Below are 25,679 nucleotides of genomic sequence, written 5' to 3'. Positions count from 1 at the left end.
CTTCATATTTGAGCAGAGATACAGATCCAGAACTGTCTGAGCCAAATGTGATACTTTGCTGCCTACGTCATACTGATTTATAATCTAGATTGGATAGACATGACAGAGGAGTAAATTTTAGCCAAACAGGTACATTACTCTGTTGCGTGCCTTAAGGCTAACCTATTTATATGTTATTATACACTTGATGGCTCATTTCCTTAAATGTTCATTTCACAATAGGCTTTTCTTTTTTAGCATTTTCTAAGAAATTTTTGCATCCAGAGTACATTCATTTCTAAGTCAATACCATTAGTGATGGTTCTTTAGTGATGTGCTGTGCATAATGAAAATGTTAAGTTGTTTTATGAGCTTTGAGTGTTAGTAGTCAAGAAGTGGATGCCAGTGAAAGATATGGCAGATTCTTATTTTATCAACCAACTGAATTTTGTCTGAGGGTGGTAGGTTACAAATTTCATTTCTATTCTGATAAATTAAAACCTCTGCATCTTCTTAAAACTCACTTTTTTTCTTTTCTCTCAGATGCTTTTGCTGGATACAAATGTACATCTTTTGGATAAACAGAAGAATTATTTCATGTTTTGTGTAATTATCCCATATAATACTGTATATCCCACTGTTCTTTATCCAAAGACATGAAGTAAAGCCAGAAGTAGCAACAAAGTGGATAAAGACAGATATATACAATAAAAACTTGAAAACATTCAAGTTGTAGGTTGTGTTAAAAATCAACTTCTGGGCCTGGAAAGGTGGAAACCTGTTTTTTTACCTTCACGATCCTTATATCTTCCAGATGAAGACAAATTTGTTTGGTTCATATTTTAATACAAACTAACTGAATCATCAACTAATGTAAGAAATAGAAAGCAATTATTCAGTTTTCATACTTTTCTGAATTTTGTGATGCAGTTCTCTGATTGTGGACAAATTTTTGTACTTTAGGAAAAATCACACAATAAAGGGCATATATTAAAGAACAGTACATATATATTGAAGAACAGTTAGAAGGAACTGTGCAGAAAAAGGCATATGAATGTTTACATTTGGATTTTTTTGTCCAGACTCTTTTTAATGGTTTTTAACAGTCACTTTTGATTTATTTGATTTGTTTGATTTATTTTTATTGATTATTTATTGTATTATGTATTGTTTATTGATTGTTTTTATTGAGATTTGTATTATCATATTGTTATTTATATTGATATTTTTGTAAGCTGTCCTGAGGCTGCGGCAAAGGATGGCATATAAATGTTTTAATAAATAAATAAATGAATAAATAAATAATGCAAACTGATGTTCTGCAGTCAGAACAAACTTTTGCTTGTAAACAACAAATATTAAACAAAGTGAACAAAAATATCCATCCTTAACTCAAGATATTTTGGAATACAACTCCTATAATTGCTGACTGCAGATATGCTCACTGGGGTGATTGTGACTTGCAGTCCAAATCATCTGGTTGGCGAAAACTGCATCCTTCACATTAATTTTAATTCTATTTTCCCCTGGGCAAAATAGTATGTATTTTGCCATGCACTGCTGCAGCCTGAACTGTAACTGAGATTCTACTTTTTCCCAGACACAGAACATGTTGTCCTATCCTTTAACCTCAGTGAGCTAATGAGTGATCACTGACCCAATGAACAGTCAGGCAGGGTCATTGTACAAGCCAGGTATTCTGAGCAAGTGCCACTCCAGGGAATTCACTTTTTGTTCTTAGGTATTATTCTGATTCCAGTGGGAATAATTTCCGTAAAGAAAATAAAATAGGTTTAGTTGTTCTGCATAGCAAAATGGGTCACAGCCAGAAAGCATACAGTATTGAAATTGGGTTTTTTTTCCAGGAAAGAAAAATTTCTGTTTGATATTTGCTTGGAGGCTGGGAAATCATTGCACATATATCACAGATATATGTATTTTTAAACATAAACTACCCCCAGAGCAGTAGTTCTGATGAAATAGAGTGAGAATACAGAATGGTATTCTTATTGTACTTCCATATGGATTTTTTTTAAAATGCTGATGGCTGCTTATAGTTGGCAAAGCCACTGACTGCAATGCACCATCTGCTGACCTGTGTGTGTGCGCACACATGCGCATGTGTGCGCATGAGTGAAATATCTCTTTTGGGTTATGCTGTCGTAGATGCATTCAAACCTGCACCTAGACAGGGACATTCCTTATCAGTCTGAAACTTACTTGTGGGGTTTTTTAATTACTCGACTCACAATCCTCAGAATGGCAATGTAAGACTCGTTTTAATGTACAAACAAATCCCCTGGCAACAGATCCAAAGTGTGGCGTGATAGATGCTACTTTAGAAGAAATTGGCCCAGTATAGGCAATCAAGTCCTGCATTAGCAAGAGTTTTCCATCATGGATTTGCTCAGTCATCTGTACTGACAAGTGTGTGGCTGCATTCTTTTCCTGTCACAGATTCTAGCCCTCCTGGTATTTTGGCAGCACTTCTCACAATCCATAGCCAGCATATTCAGTGGTGAAAGAGAATGGGAGTTGTGGTCCTCCAGATGATTTAACCTATAAGTCGTTCACTTCTTGGTAAATCAGTTGTCTATATTAGCAATCCATGGTAAGTGACAGTGACTTAGGTTTGAATGGCATGCCATGACTTATCAAGAGGTTGTTTATCCCACAGTGAGTGATTGTGCCTGCAGGTGCCAAGTTGTATGTCCTGTGTCTGCTTGAGAGCTGTCATGTTATATGAGCCTGATGAGCATGGATTATGTGTGAGTTAAACAACTGTGGACTGTCTTAAAGTAACACAAGGGCTGTCCAACCTCCATGCTTGCTGGGTTCATGCAACACAACGGAGGCCCAGTATGTCAGTGTACAAAGGCTTTAACTGGTGATATGGAGGAATCTGTGTTGGATTCCCTGTGCTTGGCTCCCCATATTCCAGTCCACTTTGTCTTTTGGACACTTGAAAAGTTCACTACATTACTTGCTGAACCTTAATAACCTCCTCACCATCTTTCTGATAGAGCCCAGACAATAGAAATATGGTAATAAAATCACGTAGGAATGCAATATGAGCACCTGCTTTCTTTTCTTCACAGCAATGGAAGTAATGTGGGAACTTAATTGGCCACAATGGAATATCCCTTTTTGTGTTCAATATGCCTCATGACAACCATTGGCCAGGATTCCTGGAGGCCTCTGTTCACTCACTCTTTAAAAGATGTTCGGACCGTGTGTGGCTGGAAGCTAATTCATTTCTAATGAAGACAGTGGTTTTAGTGCATAAGATGGGAACTTAAATGATGTGCTTTGCAAGGTGATCCCCTCAAAGCAGGGAAAGTGGTGATTTACCAAATAATTTAAATACTGTAGAATAAATGTAGATTCCTTCAGTGTTTGTAGTCACTGTCCATTGTCTGTCTTTGGCAAGAGTCATTGCATGAAGAGAGATTACCATCTCTATCTTTTGTTACTCATACATTCTGGAAGGTTCTAGAAGTTTGCATTAAAAGGAAATCATCAAATGGGACCAAATTCATGCTCATTTCATAGTTGCAAATGTGTCTTTCATGCTTTGTATTGGTTTCTTTAAAAGTACTTGGCTTTTTAGAAAGTTAGTTTTGGGTTTTCTGAGTTTTTAAATCAAGGCAAGGGAAGACTGATTGGGATTTTGATTATTAAATGGAAGGAAGTGTGTGCTTGCAGATAGGAACTGGGGTGAATGCAGAGGAATGAGACTTGTGTTGAATGAAGTGGTCTGACTTTGAGACATCCATAGCACAGTGGTAGAAAATATGGTTTATACACCGAAGATCTCAGCTTCAGTCCTTAGCATCTTGGGGGCAGGCTGGGAAAGACTCATGTCTGAAACCTTAAAAGAGTCTCCTCCAATCACATAGACCTGGTATGGGTGAACTCCATGTAAGGGGTTCAATACAATGCTCAGGGTTTCCTCATTTAGCCTACCAGCTTCTTCCCCAAGCCCTTCACTCTCTTTCAGCACAGAAAGGCTCTTAGATAAAAACTTTTCCATACAGGTGTCAATGAGCAGCACCTGGGAAGGAAGCTGCTTCATGATTCAGCACTGCTCCTTCTGAGGCTTGTCCTGCTTTCTTGTGCATAGACATGTGGAGTTTGTCCTGCTTACTTCTGAGCAGACATATTGTTCATGCTTACTTTTGAGTAGGCATGCAGCGGTTGATATTTTTATTACATATTTGGGATGCTATTTGTAAGTGCTGCAGAGTGATTCAGGCCTGCTTAGACACGTAGAACTCTTGTCCTGAATACTTATGAGTGGGGTTAAAATCAATAATAATCACATTTTAGCTGCAGATAGAAAGTGGGCAAATTGGAATTCAGCTCTCAGGCTGAAAAGGTCTCTCCATGCTTGGTGTATACAATACTCAGCTAGCTGAACCAGTGTCCTGACTTAGCATTATTTATTTATTTGTATCCAAGTGGGTTTCTTTTTTTTCAAGGAACACAAGGCTGCTTACATAATTATCATCTTCCTCCCAATCCTCACACAGTAACCCCGTGAGGTAAGTTGGGCTGAAAGTCTGTGACTGATCCAAAGTCACCCAGCTGGCTTCATGGCTGTGTGAGCATTAGTGCCCAGATCTCCTGAGTCCCAGTTCTGTACTCTTAACCACTTCACCACACTGGCTTCCTGTGCTTGGAAGCCACCCATTATGTGTTCTTACGTACAATGTACTTGTTTCTAACCTTTTAGCAAAAGAAAAAAGTCATACATTTTAGGTGATCCCCAGTTTTGATGTCCAGAAGTATATTTGTTGTTCTACAATACCAGCCAGCTTGTTCTAAACCCTCCAGTCAATGACCAAACCTTATGTTCTTCATGTTAAGACATAATTTTGATGGATTAGCCAGGAGTCTATTAGCAATGAAAGTGTCAATATTTGAGTCTTCTTTGGATTTACAGATGTTGTATTGTCTGTATTTACATTATAGACAGTCAAGCACTTTTCTGGACCCATTCAGGCCTAATATTTTTCTTATACAGAATTAAAGAAGTTCAGAAAGAAGTATCCTGAAGAGGCAAGCTTATACACAATTTCTTAGAAATAATCTGGTCTGGGGAGGAAAAAAACTTGCTAATCACCTAACTGAACATCTGTTTTGTCTTTCTAGATTCTTACTTAGTACTTTTCACTAGGTTCCTCCCTCCCCAAAGATCCTATGGAGATTTCCAGTTCTGAGACAACTTTCTCCCATCTGCATTCTTTTTTCGAGCAGTAAATAAAGAAGAAGCCTTAATGGAGCTGTTGCATAGAGAAAGACATGAAGCCACTCAAAATTCATGAAGAAAAAAGTAATTGCTGACAAAGACTGAGCTGCCATGGGCAAGTTACAAGAGAAATGCCCAGAGAGCCTGTCTCTGTGGCGCAGTTCTGTTCAGCAGCATGTTCCCGAAGGTGGATTGTGCACCTTTGGCTGAGCAAATGTGTTAGTCTGCCTGAACCTCGCTGTAGTTCTAGCTTTATGGGTCAAGCCTCGGGGTGCAGCTTCCGGAGGAGAGAGAAGTCAGCGTGTCTCCCAGCATAAGTGACACCACCTGAGCTGGCAGCATGTCATGGCCTGCCTGGTGCGTCTGGCTGTCAATTAAGCTGATTTACACTCTGTTGAATAAACAAACACATGCTTGCTGCACTCCCAGCTTCAGATGGAAACAGGAGTTTCCCTCTCACCCCCTTTCCTTGCAAATTAGACAGTCACATGCCTTTCCCTTCTATCTCCTCTTTTCTCCTGCTTAATTTGATGATCTCAGTTTTGGGGACATTACGTTTTGACGATATCTCGCTGTGTACATTTTTATATTGGACTGGGATACCAAAAGGAATGTCTTCTCCCTAGGATGGCCATTCATGCACTGCCAAACAAGAAGAATCAGAATCCATTTAAAAATACCTCTCCAAAAGAACAAATTTGTATAAAATTCAAATCTGTTGATTTGCAGGTATGGATGCAAGTGTAGAAGAAATTATTCTAATTAGAAATACATTGCATAATATTGTAGGAAAATGTGTGACCAGGTGACCTGTTTGTCTGCTGAGGCTGCTGTCCATGTGCTAGTGGCTGGAAGGATCCTTCACAGTCCCTGCGTTTCCAGCCTGGGTTTCTTTGGGGCTTCAACTTGGCCATGTGTCCTACTTTGGAAGTAGGACACGTGGCTACCTACTTCTTCCACATGAACTGCCCCTTCTATTGAAATCTTTGATGGAGGTTTCCAAGGAATCCCATCAGCACCGGAGTGGTGCTTTCCTGGAATATAGGAGTGGGTCTTCTCAATGGCAGTGCCTAGTAGACTTGGCACTCCCTGCTATCTGTCCCTCAGGTGGTCTTCTGCTTCTGTGCAAACACACTCACTACACATCTCATTTTCTCCATGCCAATTTTTAGGGGCTCATATCATACCAAAACTTAAATGATACACAAAAAGTCATGATAATATAGTCCATGAAAAAAATAGAATGTTAAAATATTAACCGTTGAAAACAATACAGAGCAGATTGCATATTAATGAGAAGATAAGTTGTTAATTTTAATCTTCTTGGCATGGTGGTTCAGTGGATTATGGGCTACCCCTTAAACCAGTAAGAAAGTTAATATAGAGGAAGTAAGTAAATTTACAGCAAGTAAATTACTTACTGTAAATACATTTACAGTAAGTAAATATAGAGGAAGTGCTTGGACTACTTGAGAGGTACCATATGCACATGGTACATGTTGGTGGTTCTTGGACATGGTTGCATTTTCTGAAGTTGCCCTTTCTGCTAGGCCATTCTGTCCTCACTAGCTGTTTGGAAAACAAACTAGGGAGATAGCTGAAGCTCATTGGTAGACTAACACCTGCTTTACAGGTAGCAATCAGATCAGGAAGCAGGTGTTGGAAAAGACCTTTGCGTAAGAGCTTGGAGAATGGGCAATAGTGGATTAGATGTATAACTGGTCTGACCTGGAACAATGCAGCTCCAAGTGTTCCTACAGTTCAGTTGACACTCATCTCCAGCTGTCCAGTGTTTGAGAACAAGGTATTTTGCTGGCTAATCTGACTACCCATTTCTTTTCAGCGGGTCATTAATGCCACCAATGCGGGAGTCAATCCTGTAGGAGACTCTTCCAACAGCAGCAGCCACTGGGACCTTGGAAGTGCCTTTTTCTTCGCTGGAACTGTCATCACTACTATAGGTATATATTTATATGGAATTTAGACTGACAGCAGTGACTGAAAAACTTTTAAGAAAGTGACTTTCTCACTTTCTAAGGAATGTAATGAGAAAATTGAATATAGGAGCTTGCATTGACTTTCTCACTTTCTGCAACATTGACCAAATTGTACCACTTGGACTGTACATATGTGGGAGCACCTCTAAACTGCCAACCTTGATCTCCAAGGAGAAAAGCTCATCTTTTCAGGGGGGGCAAGATGGGGCACCCACAGCCTTTGAAACGGTTCCCTAAAATGCAGAACCTGGGCTTATTTCTAAATGGAAGATGTTAACATTTTCTGATGGTGATCATGAGTGTTGTAGTTCAGTGGTGGACAGCCTTTAGGATTGTTGGATCCACATTTGTGTTTTTTTTTACTGGAAACTGGAGATCTTCCAAGTAGAGTCAGATGTAAAAGGAATGCACTTAGAATTAAAGGACGAGTATCCTCTGGGCACATTCCAGGCCTAGTAGTTCTTTACAGTTTCAAAACTAATGTAACTCACAGGCCTGTCACAAAAACGTTACTCCAAGCTCTCTTCATTTCAATAGCCCAATTTAGGTGGATTATTGCTATGTTATTTTACTGTTGCCTGAAATCCTTGCCAATCTGTTGCAAATCATTCAAAGATCTGCCAGTAGATCTGATCCACCTTCTGCTCACCTCAGTTGCACCTCAACCCACACAATCACAAGCAGAAAAAGATGATGCCAGTGTAGCAACCCTACCTGCATCTTCAGTTTAGAAAGATGTCTGGAGGAAGCAGGAGAAAAGATGTCTCCATTGCTTTCTATCCTTGGGCATTGGTAAGCTTTCTTTCTTAGGGTCCAAGATGGGGTGGTAATAATGGGGAAATCGGGCCTGTTAAATGTCCAAATTTCCCAAACAATTTCAGCATTTGCCTGGAATGCTCAGGGGACATTTTTTTTAAAATTGATTACTACATTGGGTAGGATCCAGACACCATCTTAAGTGCCATCGTCAGTAGAAAGGCAGGATACAAATCAATCAAATAAATAAATAAATAAATAAATAAATAAATAAATAAATAAATAAATTGAGCAGACCTGTCAAAATGTATCAGACTGAAGTTAGTCATCGTTAGCATTTCCCATTGATTTGAAGAGCTCTGCTCTGGCCACGTCTGCATCCAGTTCGCTGAAAACTGCAGTGTTTTTTTGCAGCTGGAGTAGCCATCGCCACTGTACGTATTTATCACAGATTTAAAGATAGTTGTACAGACTGAAAACCACAGTGTCAAATGCAATTCATCACCTTTCGGAAAGATAGCCAAGGGCAGTTCTCTGGAGAGCTGGAACTCTCTCATCCTACATTCTGCATTCAGTAATGTATATGCTGGACTGATATCAACAGATGTAGACCAGCACAGATCCTAATGTAAGCTTTCACCTTTCTGGAGTTGTACTAGTGGAATTAGCACAGATAGTATGCCCTGCTTCGGCTCTGTGCTACTGGTTGATAGTTGAATGAAGGCGACATATCAAGTATCTGATGAATGAGTGCCTATTAACAGTCATTTCAAAATAACTGGGCTTGATGTGCCTAGGAAGCTGAGCCTCTGAATCAAGGTGTGAATGTGTACATGTCTGCAGCCTTCTTTGCACATTGCATGCGTGCAGTGGAATCTCCAACAGACAGCAGGGCTTCCAGTAAAAGTGAACATGTTGCTTTATATGCCATCTATGTTGGTTTCCTGTGTGTGCAGTTGCAATCATTGTCTCTTGGGATTAACCTGGATTAGCAAGTGAGCAACCAACCCACTGTAGTTTATCTTCAAATTGGCTTATTGCAATGTGGGAATCATTCCATTCTGGAAAGCCTCCCCAGCCCGCTGCCCTCCAGATCTACTGGCCTACAAGTTAAAATAGCCATTGTCCTTGCAAGTGAGCTTTGATGGTGTAGTCCAACCTAACTGGAGAAGACCATGTTGGGGAAGGTTGCTGTAGGATATGAGATGTTGCCTTATACCAAGTCAGACCATTGGTCTGTCTGCATCTGTATTGTCTTCACTGCCCAGCAGTGGCTCTCCATGGTTCAGACAAGCATCATACCTGGAGATGGAACCTGAGATACTTTGCAGGCAAAGCATGCACTCTGCTGCTAAGCTGTGGTTCTTCCCTGTGGGATCTAACAGTACAAAATACTACATTGCTGAACCACTTAAGAAGAAGGAAAAAACTCTACAAGCTTTGCAGTGCATATGAAAGATGTAATCTAGAAAGTGTCTTTTCAAAAGACGTAATTTGCTTTCTCGAGTTGAGTAATCGATTCCTGGTCTGATCTATGTACATGTGTGCCTATTTGTAGTGTGAGGGTGCATTTTTATTGCCAAGCTACAAACCACTGAAATGAAATGGGTTTTAATGGAGCCAGCAGTAAAATTATTTGAACTTTGGTGATCCCAGTACTGTAACTACACTTCCCATTTCTTCTTATTTTTAATGAAAAGGGTTGGGGGGGGAGGGGTATAAACACAACACAATGGATAATGAAGCAATAAAACCCAATGTAAATTGATTTTCCCAATCCTCCCTGTTATAAATTGTCTGCTGCTATGAATGCTTTCTTTTTTCCTTAGAAGATTAATAGTTAGAAAATAATGCTATCACATTAGGATACTAGAAGAATTCAACGGGCTTTTCTATTCACAGAAAAGTCTGAGCCAAAGGATGGTATCAGTGATGGAGTGGAGGAGGAGCTGTTTTTGCTTTTGTTGCAGCTGGTTCTTTCTTTTGCCACAGTATTCCAGAAGGATCCCCAACCATCCAGAGGAGAAATTTAGGGGATAAAGTAAGAATTGGCAAAAATGGATACCCCTCCTATTGCTAATGGGTGGTTCCCATGCAATGTATTTTTTAACTTGTATTCCAATTTTTCTTCCTGCAAGGAGCTCAAAGTTACTTACGTAACACCCTCTTCTTCGTCTCCATTTTACACTCATGAGAACCCTGTGAGGTATGATAAGCAAAGAATCAGCAACTGGCCTAAATCATCCACTGAGCTTCATGGCTGAGTGGGAACTAGAACCCAGATCTCGTGATCCTCAGTCTGACACTCTAACCACCATGGCACACTGCTTCTACTCTTGAGTTTCTGTCCTGAGATGCTCTAACATCTTATATAGGTGCGTAGGAAACTGCCTTAGTAAGGCCACTGGTCCAGTCAGTATTATCAGCTGCGACTGGCAGTAGCTTTTCTGTGTTTCAGGAAAGAGCTTTTCCAGCCCTACCTGAAGACTGAATGTGAGTCCACCTGCATGCAGAGTCTCTGCTGAGCCATTGAGATATGGCCCTTTCCATCTAAAGAGGGAGGTGAAGTCAAGTTTATATATATTACCAAGCTATAAACAGCAAGTTTAACTAAAAATTAGAGCGATCATTATTGATATTTATCATTGGGATTAATTCATAAGTAGGAACATGGACATTGGTGAGCTGCAAATACATTACACAGGCTGGATCCAGTGTTGCTCTTAATTAGTGTAGACACTTTGAAATGAATGGAGCTGAGATTCATCATGGTTATGTTCCATTTATTTCAATGGGTGGGACTGACATCAGATTCAATCCTGTATGTTCATGTTCCACACCTAAAACTGCAGAACAGCAACATTACAGCATGCCTTGTTTGCTGCCTTGGGAGGGTTTCCTCTAAAATCAGCCTACAAATAATCTCATAAATCGATCAATAAAATGAATGGCTAGAATCTTGGGGACAGGGCAAATCTGCCCCAGCCAGCCTAGAAATAGTGCCCAAGTTTGCATGGCATGGCAGCCCATCATGGCTTCATTGGGAGAAACGGTACTGTGTCTGGCTGCCATTATTAATACTTAAGTCCTGGGAGGGATTGCTGTGGCTTGTTCTGTCATCTGAACCCAGGCAACCAGGATTATTTGAGGGTTGAACAACCTTTGCAAAATCCTCAAACAGCCCCTAGGCTATGTGGGGATTGTTTAAGCCTTAAATAACCCCTGCTGCCCAGGTTCAGATGACAAGCCAAGCCATGGCAAACCCTAGCTGTGACTCTCACATCCATTATGCCACCTGGCATGCCTCATAACGCCTCTCTGGTAAATTAACCCACAACAGACAGCCATCTGCTTGGCTACCTGTGTTATGCTTTTAAAATGTTAATAAGGTCCGCTTCTGTTAACACACACAGAAAACTCTCTTTCGTGTGCAAAGTGAGAGTTTTTTATGTGCCCAGCCACAAAGATAAAGCTTGTTCCTATTTTTCATTTGCAGGCACAACTAAGGAGCTACTTAAATTTTGGTTTCTTTTTTTGAAACATGGTTTGCCAAGTCTTTCCATATGGACAGTTTGAAGCAAAAGATTTTTGAAATAGTAACATTTTAAAAGCAGCTGCTTAAACTACCAAGTGATGCAGAAAACTGGCTAAAAACCGAAATGAAACTGAATTTTTTGTGTGGCAGTTCTACAGTCCAGAAGATTAAAACCTGCAGTTATCCCTCTCCTGACTGTACTAGTGTTGTTTTAATCTGAAAAAGAGGGAAAAGAATTCTGTAGAAGAAACCCCCCTTCTTTCTAAAGTCTATTAGCAATGCATGAAAATAAGCCTTAAAAAGATTAAACTGCAAGACGGGCTAAAAAGCCTGAGAATAAACCAACTGTAAGAAATGGAAATTTCACTAGGTGTGATGTGTGATAAAGAGCCAAGGTAATTCAGAGCTCCAGCCTGAAAATGAGATTAGCCAAGTTAGTCATTCTTCTGCCAGCAGCCAATTTGGAGTCCATGTACAGCACCAGCAAATGAATGCTGAAGCAGGGCTTTTCAGACTTCCCTTTAGCAAGCTTTTCGCACCCTGCCATGCTGAGTAATCAAAGGCCAGGTTTCATCAGGCATCCATCTGCAGGAAGAAATAGTGGGGATGGTGGCTGCTGTAGGCTTTAAAGGTGACTTAATTCTGAGCTGCTGTGAATTCCATTACAATTGTGGGCCAGAGGATGGCCTAGCGGTAAGTGCTTTTTATGGCAAGGATGGGCAGTTTTAGGTGTGTTCGTACCATGTTGATCCTGGAGCTTTAGCTTGGTAGTAGTCCGTACTCGTGGTGGATCTTGAATGGAGCCACTGATCACTACTTCATATTTGTGTTGTTAGGAAACAGTGTGCTCCACGGCTCTGCCGTGTTCCACACAATGTATGAACAGATGACATATGTCTCACAGAATGTTAAATTTGCTAACTGGGAGCATTCCAAGTTCTCCCTTGAAATGGGCAGCTTATTCATTGGGAGATTAGCCCATTTCATGGTTCTGCATTGTTCTGTATAGCCTTACAAGGCTTGGGACCCCAGTGCTTGGTGGAGTGCCCATTGTAGTTTGAACCACCCCATATTCTATGATAAGATTCTGAGACCCTTCTCCACATGCCTTCTCTGAAGAAGGCGTATAAGATGGCAAAAAAGGAGAGTGCCTTTTTGTTGGTGGCCTCCTTTTGTGGAACTCTCACTTAGGCCTGACTGGTGCCAACATGCGATCTTTTCACCCTGCGGTTGCCTTTCTTGTATTTCTAGGCATTGGATAGCATATGACAGGCTATGCATGCATCAGGCCTGGATTTTAAAATGATTGATTGTTTAAAATTGCTTCAGAACGTGCATATGTTTTGCTCTGTTTTTGCATTTGTGTGTCAGTGGTTTTTCTGCTGTTGTATTTTAAATGTTTTTAGATATTGTAAACTGCCCAGAGAGCTTTGGATATTGGGCAGTATAGAAATGAGATGAAAGAATTTGATTTTTCCCCTAGTTATCACTGATGCTGTATTTGTCTTATAGGGTAATGGTATTTTAGTGGTTAAGTGGTTTGGGTGTTTTAAATTGTGTGAGATTTAATCTTCTTGTAAGTGTCCTTGAGTCTTTTTTGAGAAAGGCTTGTTGTTTGCTACCCTGGCATATTTCCTAGCCTTGACCAGCACTGCTTGAAGCAGCAGCAGAAGAAGGGACTGTCTCTTGAAACAAACCAACTCTCCAAATAGAGAGATTTGCATTGACTATATTATATTATAGGTGGGTGCCTGTTCTCCCCTGCAGAGGAGGGCAGGACACGCTCCAACAGAGCAAAGCGCAGGGAACCCAGGTTCAAATTAGATGACAGGAAGCACTTCCTGACAGTTAGGACCCCATGTGTATGGAATGGGCTTCCACGGGAGGTGGTTGAGGCCCCATCAGTGAGGGTGTTCAAGGATAGGCTAGACATGCACATGGTGGGCATGTCGTGAGGGGAGCCGGCTGGAGCCAGGGGTCAGACTAGATGGCCTGGGAGCCCCCTTCTGACTCGCTCTGTTTCTATCTCTGCCAGTGAATGATGCTTAGAGGGCGCTTAGAACACCCTTGGGCCAAGATGGCAGAAAATATGTCTAATAAATAAATACATTGATGACTACGTTTGAAGGAAGAAGCTGGAGTCCTTCCAGCCAGTAGGAATGGTCATCATGACTAAGCTGCCCATGTTTTGGAAGAGAATGCTTGCTACACAGGTGTAAGAATAGCTCCATTGGTCCTAGCTATAGGCATATCTAAACCAGCATCTGTTTCTTAGATGTTCCTTCTGTTTTGAAGGAGGCAGTCTGCACACCCACCACAGGAGGCAGCAGCACGGGTGGCATCGGCAGTGGCTTTTGTGGGAAGACGGGTCGAGCAAGCATAGCTTGCCATTTTACCTCCCAGGGAGGCTCAGTAGGGCCTGAGTACACTCAGTGTGTTTCCTGTGCTATGAGAGGGGACCAAAAGAAAGCTAAATTGGGTTCTTTTATAGCCAGTTCCATGACAAATACAATACTAAAGTCATTGGCAAAGGTTTTAGTGGTTTGAAGGGACCTTGATTATAGCAGGTATATAAAACAGTGCAGGCCAACGATACACTGAAGGTGAGATTATTTGTAGGGCTCTTCATTGCACCATTTACTTGGGTTGCTGTCAGTGCAGAGGGTTTGTAATTGTAGGATCAGTGAGCCCAACACCCACAACAAGGCCTGCATAAGGCCCGCTGAACAATGTGCTGGTCATTGTTATACAAGTAAACCAGAAGGAGCAAGGGGGCTGCACGGAAAGGATCACACAAAACCAGTTCTGGTAGCACCAACCCATTAATCGGATGGCACTTTCAAAACATACCTGTTGTTCTGCTTCTTTTTTGAAGCTATTATGGGGCACGGGGGAGGGGGGAATCCATCTGGAAATACTCTTGGAAGTCTTTTCTGTAAGGATGGAGCCATCTGTAAAGGTTAGTTTCACACTTTTGCAGTCTTAACTTACTTTTGGCCTTAGCTTTGCAATTTTTTAAAGCATGACAAAAATATTTTATGGATTTTTGTATCCTAATAAATGGCTTTTTAGACACATTTTATCCCACTTTATGCATTTTAAGCCATTTCCTCCTAATATAATACATTTGTGTATGCCATTTCCACTGATATATACATTTCTGTTCACTTTTTTTTGGTTAGAGAATTGCACTGTTAAATTGGAGAACTGTATTTCTCTTGCGTATTGGTTTTGGAACTGTGATTAGGTAAAGTTGCATTAAATTGCTAACCAAGCAATTTTCTCCCCCGCTCCCTACACTTTTTTGGTGGTTGTTCTGTTCTTATCCATTTAACTAGAACAGACTTAAGTAAAGAGATGTGTTGGCAACTGAAACCACAAGATGCCACACTAACTGCATACTTCATTATTACTCATTATTACTATTATTGCCTTTATAATTATTATTATTGAATACTTCATTTTTACTCAGGTAGGGATAATACACTTTGCATATAGTGCTAATGGGGGTTATGTAGATTTCAGTGGCTACTGCAGAGGAATTACCGTGCGGTGAGAAAGGAAAACCGCAATAGCTATTAGCACAATATTCCTTCTATTAGCACAAATGTTCCACTGTGTTATTTCTGTGCAGAAAACAGTTATGGGTCTTTGTACACATTTCTATTACTCTTGCTTAAAGAATTTGCTAACTTTTCTTCTCACCCACAGAAAGTGTTTGGATGGTAGCAGCTAACTCTGGAATTTACTTCCAGAAGATGTAGTGATGGCCACCAATTGGGAAAACTTTAAAGAGGGACTGAACAAATTCATGAAGAGGAAGGGTATTAGTAGCCTTTAGATTTGACAAGCTATGCTGCCTCCAAAATCAGAGGGAGAATGCTTATGTACACAAGTTGCTGGGAAACATGGGTAGAAGAGTTCAGGTTCTGTGTGTGTGTTTCTTGTGGTTGACCACTGTGTTAACAGAATGCAGTACAAGATGGGCCTTGGACTGATTCAGCACCAATTTTCTTAAATCATATATGGGCATTGCTAAAAAAAATATTGGAAAGTTTAGGGCACCAAACACTCCATTATTGCTTAGTCAGCTTCCCTCATTGTGACAAAAAGCAATTACATGTAAACCAAAGCAGTCATGGGGACTTCCCACATATTACATTTTTTGGTGTAAATTGAAGAGTTTTTTTTAATGAAAAAACTAAAAATATGACTGCTGGTCTGAAAAAGTAGTGCTTGAAAATGTGTAGCACAGGTGAGCAAGCTTTTTTTAAATGTATTTGATTTGTACCTTGTCTCTCTGCTAAGAAAATGGCATTCAATGTAGCTTTACCATTGTAGGGACAATTCTAAGTAAAACCTTTATTATAATAACAGTAGCGGTGACGATGTGGTGTAGTGGTTAGAGTGTTGGACTAGAACATGAAAAGCCTGAGTGCAGACTACTCAGCCCCAAAGCACACTGGGTGATTTTAGTTCAATCCCTGGCTCTTGGCCTAACCTCCCTTATGGAACTCTCATGGGGATAAAATGAAAAGGAGGGTTATGTGAGTCATCTTGGGTTCCTTGCAGGCAAATGCAGGATATAAATATAATAAATTGGGAATACTTGAAACCACACCATCAAAATAAGACAGCAGAATATAAATAGTATTAGTTGAAGCTCCTTCTGGATATTCACATTGTGTCTAGTGGGTTTCTTTCGGTGCATCACTTTTTCTTTATGGCATGATGGCATTGCTTCATTCCTTGGTGTCTGGTGACTCTAGCCATTTAGGTTGCTAGCTCAAGTCAATCTCTAAATGTGCTAGAAACATCTCTGCATGACTCAAATGCCAGTATTTCATGGCAGGAAGTCTTAGCCATATCTCCATTTTCCTTTGTCAGTAATTTCTCCACTGCTTTTGTTTATTTCAGTAAAAGTTTTTGTCTTCATATGCTGTACATCGTCAACATGTTTAAAATGCTTATCCACAAATATAACATTTCAACAAAATGTTAGAAAAAGGAAATAACAACAAGTAAGTTTTGCTTATGGGCTTGGTGGGCTTGGCATCAAATCGAACACTTGTCATTTCAATACTCAAATTAGGATTCCTCAGTTGTATCACTCAAAGTAAAGCAGTAGCAATATTGTTCTTGGACCTTTTTACTGTATTCCAGCTCCACATGGCAAGTGAGTTTCCATACATTCTATATATGACACAGGCCTGAGGTGTGGGACATGTGAACACAGAAGGAAGTTCTTCCTTTTTTTAATAACTGGGTTACTGTTTCGCTTCTCTCCTTTTTTCAGTGCATCTTCAGAAATGAGAGATTGCAATGATGTTTCTTTCTCTTTTTCTCTCTCTGTCTCTCTATTTCAACAGGGTATGGAAACATTGCCCCAAGCACAGAAGGTGGAAAAATATTCTGTATTTTGTATGCCATCTTTGGGATTCCACTGTTTGGCTTTCTGCTAGCTGGCATAGGCGACCAGCTTGGGACCATCTTTGGGAAGGGGATCGCACGAGTGGAAAAGGTTTTTCGAGTAAGATTGAAATGGCTTAAACTGTTTTTAGACTTGAACCCCAATGGCAGGGCATGTACCCTCCTGGAGAATTTTGCTTGGTAAGGCACTGTGACATAAGAACACAGCTTATGTCGTAAATATGCCTTCTCAGTGTGTTGAAACAAATTTGTCATAGGTATATATCTGAATGGTTATGGAGATGGCTGAACTGGAATACTTTCTGACTTGAAAAGAATGTCGATATACTCATCATCTGTGGATATAAAACTCCTGGAAACAGCCAAGTAGATCAAAGGGGCAGCGAGTACAGAGAATCTGAAACAGAGTAACAAACACATCTATAGCTTCACTCTATAGATTCACTTTTAGGGAGGTAAAAGAATCTAGTTCCTCTTCAAAAATCATGTGAGCATGCCTCATCCACAGTGCTGAATATAATGAGCAGGAATGCATTTCAAAGGAAATATTTGCCATTTCCTGAACTTTTATTCATGTTCAACATTGTGCATTTGCACAATCTTGTGTACCTCTGCATATATTCATTGCTGAAAATGTGTATTTTTGGAGGCTCATATTTGCATAGATCAGATGAGAAATATACATTTTGTTCAAGAAAATGCATATTTTTAATTGAGAAAAAGTGCTTAGTTTAGAACTGCTATTTTTTTCCAATAGAAGAATGCACATTTTCTCAATTTTATTTAAAAAAAAGATACAGTAAAATCTCTGTTGGCCCTCCATATTCGCAGGGGTTAGGAGCACAGGAAAAACCTGTGAAAGTGGAGAAACCTCGATTATCTCTACCCCCACCACAAATCATTTGCACCAAGGAAATGCTGGAGGGATTTCCCTTTCTAGATGGGCAGGGCAAGAAAGGCATGCTTTGGAAGCCCTCCCTCTTTCCCCTTTTGTTTCCTTTCTTCTATGATGATGACAATTTTCCAGAGTAGGCTGCAGAACTCCAAACAAGTTCCCATTTAATTATTGGTGGCAAACTCACAAATAATCAAATCTGCGAAAGTTAAGCCTGCAAAAGTCGAGTTTCCCCAGCAAATGTGGAGGACCAACTGTATAGTGTTTACTACTATCCATGGCTTCAGGCTTCTGCGTGGGGACTTGGAACCTATTCCCTGCAGATATGGGGGACTTACTGTATTCCCTTTTGGAAATGCAAGCAATGAGCTTCAGGGAAGAATTTGGAAACCCTCCATGAACTTGAATATTGTATGTTATGCCATCCCTAGTAGAAATGCAGGACCTAAAAGGACTGTGGTATTGGGGAGATATTGGCATCTCAGCCTAGTTTTGAGATGGAGAAAGAAATCAGGAAAGTAACCTCCCATCTTCCACACAGGAGAACATGCTTTAATAATGGGTGAATTCAGCTATCCTCGCATTGGTTGTAAAAATTCCAAAATATGCCTTTTATGTGATTGAGACAGCCTGTGATAGCAATAGAATATGATAATGAAGTGGAGAGACAGCTGCTGACTATCTTGAGGGGCACCTGAGATGGACAGGATGTAGAACTACCTGGACTGAACTTTCATTACATGCAAGATAGTATTCCAGCAGAGCTCTTCTTACATTCTTAGCAGAAGAAGGGATAAATACTTTGCTCCCAGGTATATTCTGTATGCACCCTAGTTGAACGTTTAGGGTTAAAAATGTACAGCAGAATAGTAGCACCTTAATTTGCTGCCAGAATGTACCCTATCCATGTACCTCTTCCAGAGTTCAAGGCAGTCTGTTTTGCAGCCTGCCCAACAATCTCTATATATAATTTATAAATGCTTTTATATGAGAAAGTACTTCTGAGATCTGCAGACAAATATACTTCCTACGTCTTCTTTTGGCACACCTCTCGACTCCCACAAGACTGTCTCTGAAAGCATCTGCAATTAAAATTAATCATATCCTCAGTTAGGATATTTTCTAACTCTTCAGAAAAAAATTACATTTAAAAAGAAAGGAAAGGAAACTAGTTTCATTTATTAAAACTTGGCATCCTAAATTGTGTGGCAGTGGTTGTTTTTAATTGCATTGATCTAGACCTACTTCACACAAATGGCCGTGGAGGTAGCAACACTCTTCCTGGCTTGGACCTCTTTGGACAGCAGGTGGGTAATTGCATCATTGAATGCTTCCTCATGATGAAAAAAAAGACCTGTACATGCAAAACAGCAACAGGACAAAGGCTAGGCTGGAATTCTTGTCCCTGACGTTTGCTGTGTGTGCATGCAAGGGTATTTTTTCATACAATGGGAGTGTTCAGGCATGTTCTCCTTAAACTCTAGTCTGGAGTAGTTCAGACCAGTATATTCACATCATATGGTATTTTGTATGAACTGAAGAGTTCAGTAATCAAGGGGGTGGCAGGTGATAAGGGGCACCATCTCAGGCCATGAGGTCTGGAGCTACTCTGAGATGTATCTGCTTGGGCTGTAAGGTTCTGCTAGAGATCGGATCATGAGTAAGAACCACATTTCTTAGGAAACAAAACCAAAATGATATTAGAAGTACAGAAAGCTCTCAGTGGGGTAAGACAGGTTGGTTTGTCTGTTGCTCCAGCAAAGATTAGTGTAAGACAGGCTTAAATGGGAGGTGGCTGGCCTCTAAGTTAGTTAGACTGTGGGAGCTTAGGAATTGTCAAGGCACGCTAGTCTCTTCATGGCCCAAGGCCTCCAAGTCTGAGGACATCAATGGAGCATCAGCTGGATGCAGGGACATCACCCTCTGGAGAATTTGGTTCTTGGGAGATAGAAGCATTTCCATAGCTGAGTCTTCTTCTACTGAGTCCAGCACCCCTTCAGAGGGTGAGGGGTTAGAATCCCCGAAGCATGATGGCTCAAGGTACTACTCAGGGTTTATATGTATAGCTCCATCCACACCTATCTATGGGGCAGCCCAGCAGGAGGCTTCTTGCTACTGCCTAATCTCTGCATTTCCTTCCCTACGGAAATTGGCCCAACCATTCCAAGGGTGACTCTGCTGATCAGGCACTCTGATGACTTATAGCAAGCTCTGGTTTGAATGAGAGAGCAGTCATGACAAAGACAAAATGCTAGGACCTATGGAGTTAGCCTTGACCTGGAAATGAATTATTCTTTCCTTGCCAGGCTCCAATTCAGGGCTGAGCAACATGTGGAAAATTTGCATTTCCCCAGCCATTTTTGCAGGCTCCTTTCTCCTTGTCTCCACTACGGCCAATGAAACTATGGCAGCAGCTGCCACAGTCGCATTAGAACAGGCTGTACAGAGTGTGCATGGCTTGTTAGCTAGCAGAATTACACTGTGGCAAGTCTTTTAGAAGTGTGATTCTGTTGGTACACAAAGCACACACACCTCACACACCAGAAGTGTTTGCTGTTGTGGCTGCCATCATGGCCATGACAAGTTTAGTGGTAAGTTTGGTGGCAGTGGAGGGTGGCCCCCCGACCCCTTGACATGGCCTACCTCTGTTCTAGCTGAATGGACTGTGTTTCTGTAAAGCTCTAAAATGCTCTTACACAAGCTGTGGGTTCTCGTCACCTCCGTTTGATATTTTCAGTCTGACCCAAGGAGAATAACGTTTACTGAAGGATTCCTTCCATTCATTGTGGTTTCCTCAGGCACAAAGGCTAACGATATGAATGCTCATTCCATTTTGCATGGTGATTTTATAACTTGTTCCATTCCTTTGCAGTTGACCTCACTTGGGCATAAACCTTGATGTAGCTGTATCAGGAGGTGATGTGTATATATATGCCGCATGTGTGAGTGTGTGTGTGTATGTGTGTGTCAGAGAGGGATTGAGAGAGGAAGGGAGGGAGGGAGAACCTGGAAAGCTTATCAGATTTGCTCCACAATTTGGAACTTTTCCCAACCATTTTTTTCTGTGAGCAATTCGGTTGCTCGCAGCAGAGTTATTGCCAACAGCCCTCCTGTACCTTCTGTTTGACATCTCGAAAACAAGAAGGGTAATGTTTCCCACAGGAGTAAAACTATGGCTTGGGTCTGATCAGCATGATCTATGCTTCCTCCAAAGGACTTGTGTTGTTTACAGGTTTGTATCGCTACTAGAGAGCACTGCAGGTGGATTCCCCCTAGAAAGTTCTCACACACAGTTTTGGCAGCAATTAAAAGACCAGCTTAACCTTTGAAGATTGGGTGCTTTTTCACACTGGTCCTACTTGCATGCTGTGGCCTGAGGGTGGTTTTGTAAATGAAACTTAGATTCTCTGGAGAGCCTCTTGAACCATTTATGGGAGTGTTAACCTGGAACAGAAAATGAAAGAAACACATTTGCATTTCCAAATGAGAATTCTGGCCAACCTGGGTTTCATGTTTGTATCACAAGCCAACTGTATGAAGAACAGTTGGAAGCATTATGTGTTAGAATGCTTATGGGTTGTTGGACAGAAAACCTGGCATCAGGACAAAATCAAACCAAAGCCAATGTTGACTGTATTAAGCTGTGAATATAATAGTCATTGAAACAGTGCTTTGTTAGCCTTCGTTATGCTAATGACCCCTTAATTGCTCAGGTTTGTTTACCAAAATTGTCAGTTTGGATTTCAAAGGGCAGGAGCAGGTCAGAGTGAGAACAAGGTATAGTTTTTCCTTTGTATCTGCAATTTTCAAAGTATTTGGTAGGCCTTCCATGGGGTTTTGAGTCATTACTGGTCCACTTGGGACATTTGTTTATTTCTTACATTCTCTGGGCAGTTTACAAAAGGTTAAATCCTTCAAAAAATATAAAGCCTATTATAAAAACTATTCCCATACAAAAGCTCCGGGGCACGGGGGGGGGGGGGGCGGATTTCAGAATTTAGAAGCAAGCACTGAAAGGCCTGCACCCTTTTGCTCTCCTCCAAGCTTCCCTCAGATGACAATCTTAGTGTCTGGCAAGGTGGATTAATATCATTTAAATCAGCAAGAAAATTGGCCATTTAAAATCACATTTCCCATAGACTATTTTGCAGGTATTTCCTAAACAATGCTGCAGATCTCATCAGTAAGCCAAGTTAAGCTATGATTAAATGCAAGCGGGCTTTGCATTTCTTTCTGTCAGTGCATCTATTTTGTGCACTTTTCTTTCTTCCGTATCAAGAAATGTCTTTAAAATATTCCCACACAGGGACTTCTATATGAGCAGCAGCCATGGCATCTGGAGGTTAAGAATGCAATACCATATACATCTCCTCAGAAATAAGTTCCACTGAGTTCAGTGGGGTTTACTCCTAGGTAAGTGGGTATAGGATTGCAGTCTTAGTATATGAGCATAGGAAGATACACACCGGACAATTCTGGTTTCTCTTTTCCCAATGTTGTTCCTTTTTCCTTCTGTCTGTTGTGGCCTAGCCTTGCCCTTACAACAAGCAAAGTAGCAAATAAAAATGAAATACCCATAACTGGTAAGTCGAAGCAAGGTTTAATAGCTAATGTGCTGGAAAAATCCAATTTAATACTTTACTAAAGCCATTCTTTTAGCTTTTTTAAAACATCAATTTTTATGAACTCCTATATATTGTCTTCCTGTCAGAAGTCCTTTGCTTTGCTTGGTCCAAATCCATTAACGCATAAACACAGGGCAATATTCCTACATAACTAATGTCCCGTGTGCAAAGACACAGGTTACGGAAACTGAAAGCCTAGAACTTTTAAGAAACAATATTTAGGCTGAGCAGAGATGAAAAATTAATGGACATTAATGTCTGTGTATGATTTTTATGGGACTATAAAAGTAAGTTTGGTATGTGTATAATGAGTTTTCATTATACTGCATTATTGTTAACTTAGAGATAAATTCAGTATTTTATTCAGATTTTTAAAGGACAGAAAACTAAGCCATGGCTTAACATTGCACAAACAGGACTGTTTCAGTCTTGGACTTTTGTGTTCTTCATTTTGTCTGAACTCTGGAGAAGTCTGGCTTCCCTTTTCCTGCTTGTGGCTGTACCAGAAGCAGAGGGGAGAACAACCTCAGAACAGAACACTTGATCATAGCTGCTGGTTCTGACGCTGCTATTTCTGTCAGTATTATCCAGTCTGGATACCTGTAAATCTCTGAACTTGGTAGATAACTGGTATCCTAGGCAGGTTCACCTCCCCAGTTTTTCTGCCCTCCAAGTTGACTGCAGGTTAAACATGAGTCAGCAGTGTGATGCGGTGGTCAAGAGGGCAAACACCACCCTTGGTTGCATAGCCAGAATCACAGCTTGTAGATTCAGAGAAGTATTACTACCACTCTATACGACTCTGGTGCACCCACAACTGGAGTATTCAGTTTTGGGCCCCTCGTTACAGGAAGGATATTGCCAGGTTAGAGTCAGTGCAGCGTAGGGCCACAAGGATGGTGGCCGGTTTGCAGGGGAAGCCATATGAGGCAAGACTGAGGGAACAGGGTCTCTTCAGCCTGGAGAAGAGGAGACTCAGAGGGGATCTGTTGGCGACATACAGGTATGCAAGGGGGTGTCACATGGATGTGGATAGTGACCTGTTTTCCCCTGCAGAGGAGGCCAGGACACTCTCCAACAGAGCAAAGCTCAGGGAACCAAGGTTCCATTTGGATGCCAGGAAGCACTTCCTGACAGTCAGGACCCCGAGGGTGTGGAATGGGCTTCCATGGGAGGTGGTTGAGGCCCCATCGGTGAGGGTGTTCAAGTATAGGCTGGACGTGCACATGGTGGGCATGTCATGAGCTGAGTTGCCTGGAGCAGGGGGTCAGACTAGATGGCCTGGAAAGCCCCTTCTGACTCGCTCTGTTTCTATGTTTCTAAGTAAGACAGCAGCTGTCAGACAGCTGCTTGTGAACAGTCCAGAGAGCTTTGGCTACTGGTCAATATAGAAATAAAATCTTGGTGAGGCACTTTGAAGGAGGCTGGAATGCCATCAAGATACAGCTTCACTCTGTTCCCATCTCAGCTCTTCAGAATGTCCCCTTCACCCCTCTCCTAGGTCACTCTTACAACCTCGGAGAGGCAGTCGATACATTCTTTTTGTGTAGGCTGGAAGCTCTAATGTTCTAATGTCATTGTTCTAATGTCAGAGTTTTTTCTTGCACATAGGATCTGGGAATCTAAAAAATCTTATGGCACTCTAGATGCAGTCTAGGGTCATAGGATGGCTCTGCTCATTATTACAATGATATTATGGTTATAGAAATAATGGTTTAACGTTACGTTCAAAATTACCCAGTGAGAAGTTCATCCTCTTTTGTGGACTTGTTTAAGGTTATTCCTGGAGGTCTCCTGCAATTTCAGTCTTGCAATGGCATGTTGCAATAAAAAATGGATGCAGCAGCTGGCAGCTGTTGTGCCCAGCGAGCGGCTGCCCCTGTGGGGTGAGCGAGGAGCGAAGGGATTCTCAACCTTCCTAGTAGTCGTTAGGAGATGAGGGGCAGGGGAAAGTGAAGACTGCAGCCGGGACCCCAGAAGCACTCACTCACTGGTGGCTACAGGCAGGGCCCTTCCTGTTTTTTGTAATGTGTTGTTTCCCTCTAAAAGGCACAGGGGCTCACAGTTATTATGAAGCCAGGCCTACTCCGCAGTGGTGCCCAGACTATGGAATCTGCTCCCCAGAATGGTCCACCTGGTGCCGACGTTATATTCTTTCCGGCGCCAGGTAAAGACCTTTTTATTTGATCATTATTTTAACAATTAATGTTTTTAGACATTTTAGGATTTTATTTTTTCTCCCCTTTTCACAGTTGCATTTTCTGTAGTGATGTGTTTTATATTGTTTTAATAATTAATGTTTTAATATAGTGGTTTTGTTTTGTACTTTTATATCTTGTAAGCTGTCCTGAGTGCTTGAAGCGATAGGACAGGGTATAAACGCATGCAATAAATAATAGACAAATAAACGCAGTGCCATCTGGAAATCTCGCTGGATGGCTGGGTGCTGAAAGTTGTTGGTCAGTACTGAAGAGGGGTCTCATGATTCAGGGAGGCTTCCATCCAAGCTTCATGAACTATGGCAGACAATAACTGATCCTGCACCTTGGAAATAGAATATGGCCCTGCAGAGAACCTGGGTGAGTGGGGGAACACATGCTTCACATACCAAGTCTCCCTCGGACTCTGGACAGACTGCCAGTCAGAATAGAGAATACTATGCTGATCAGGGGCATTAAGCCACATGGGCCATATTCTATTTGCAAAAGTTCTTGTGGGGCATGTTTCTGTGATGGGTGGAGTTGAAGGCAAAGGAGACCAAACTTCTCCTGTCTTGGGCCCTCCAGAGCAGGTGGCTCCAGGGGTTGAGGGAAGGGCAGTGACCTTCTTCCAGTTCCACTGACAGAAGTGCACAATGCCTGCATTTGATCCAGTCTTATATAAATGCCAGGTGTTCAGAAGAGCAGCCTTCCCCAGGTGTGAAAAGGGAGCAGAAGCAGGACAAAAAAAAGGGACAGGAACTTGGGAACTGCAAAATTGCACCTACAGATTTCTGTCAATAGCTCATACTAATGGCCAGTCATGGATGCAATATGGCCAGTTTGTGCCATAACCTCACTGCTTTATTTCTGTGCCCAAAGATTAATTCATTTTAAGGTAAAAATAAAAATGGCAGTGTGGGCTTTCTGTTCAACAGCACTGGCCTGTGCTCACTTTGTAAGATGCTTAGCTTTGACTTGAAGATATTACAAATTGGTGTCACACCTATTTT

At 41.3% G+C, this 25,679-nt stretch overlaps 1 protein-coding gene across 1 annotated transcript in view; it reads left to right on the top strand.

Annotated features, from left to right (window-relative positions):
* KCNK10 (potassium two pore domain channel subfamily K member 10) overlaps positions 1-25,679 on the top strand; it is a 73,191-nt gene that overhangs the window by 34,110 nt on the left and 13,402 nt on the right. The window contains exons 3-4 of the mRNA XM_044436622.1: positions 7,074-7,191; positions 16,888-17,048. Of these exons, the coding sequence (XP_044292557.1) occupies positions 7,074-7,191; positions 16,888-17,048 (279 nt within the window). The remainder of the gene's footprint in view (positions 1-7,073; positions 7,192-16,887; positions 17,049-25,679) is intronic.

This window comes from Varanus komodoensis, unplaced genomic scaffold (assembly GCF_004798865.1).
Source record: "Varanus komodoensis strain SLA01 unplaced genomic scaffold, ASM479886v1 scaffold3, whole genome shotgun sequence".
NCBI lineage: Eukaryota > Metazoa > Chordata > Lepidosauria > Squamata > Varanidae > Varanus > Varanus komodoensis.
Note: the sequence above shows the minus strand (reverse complement) of the source record. Positions and strands in the feature narration are given on the sequence as shown.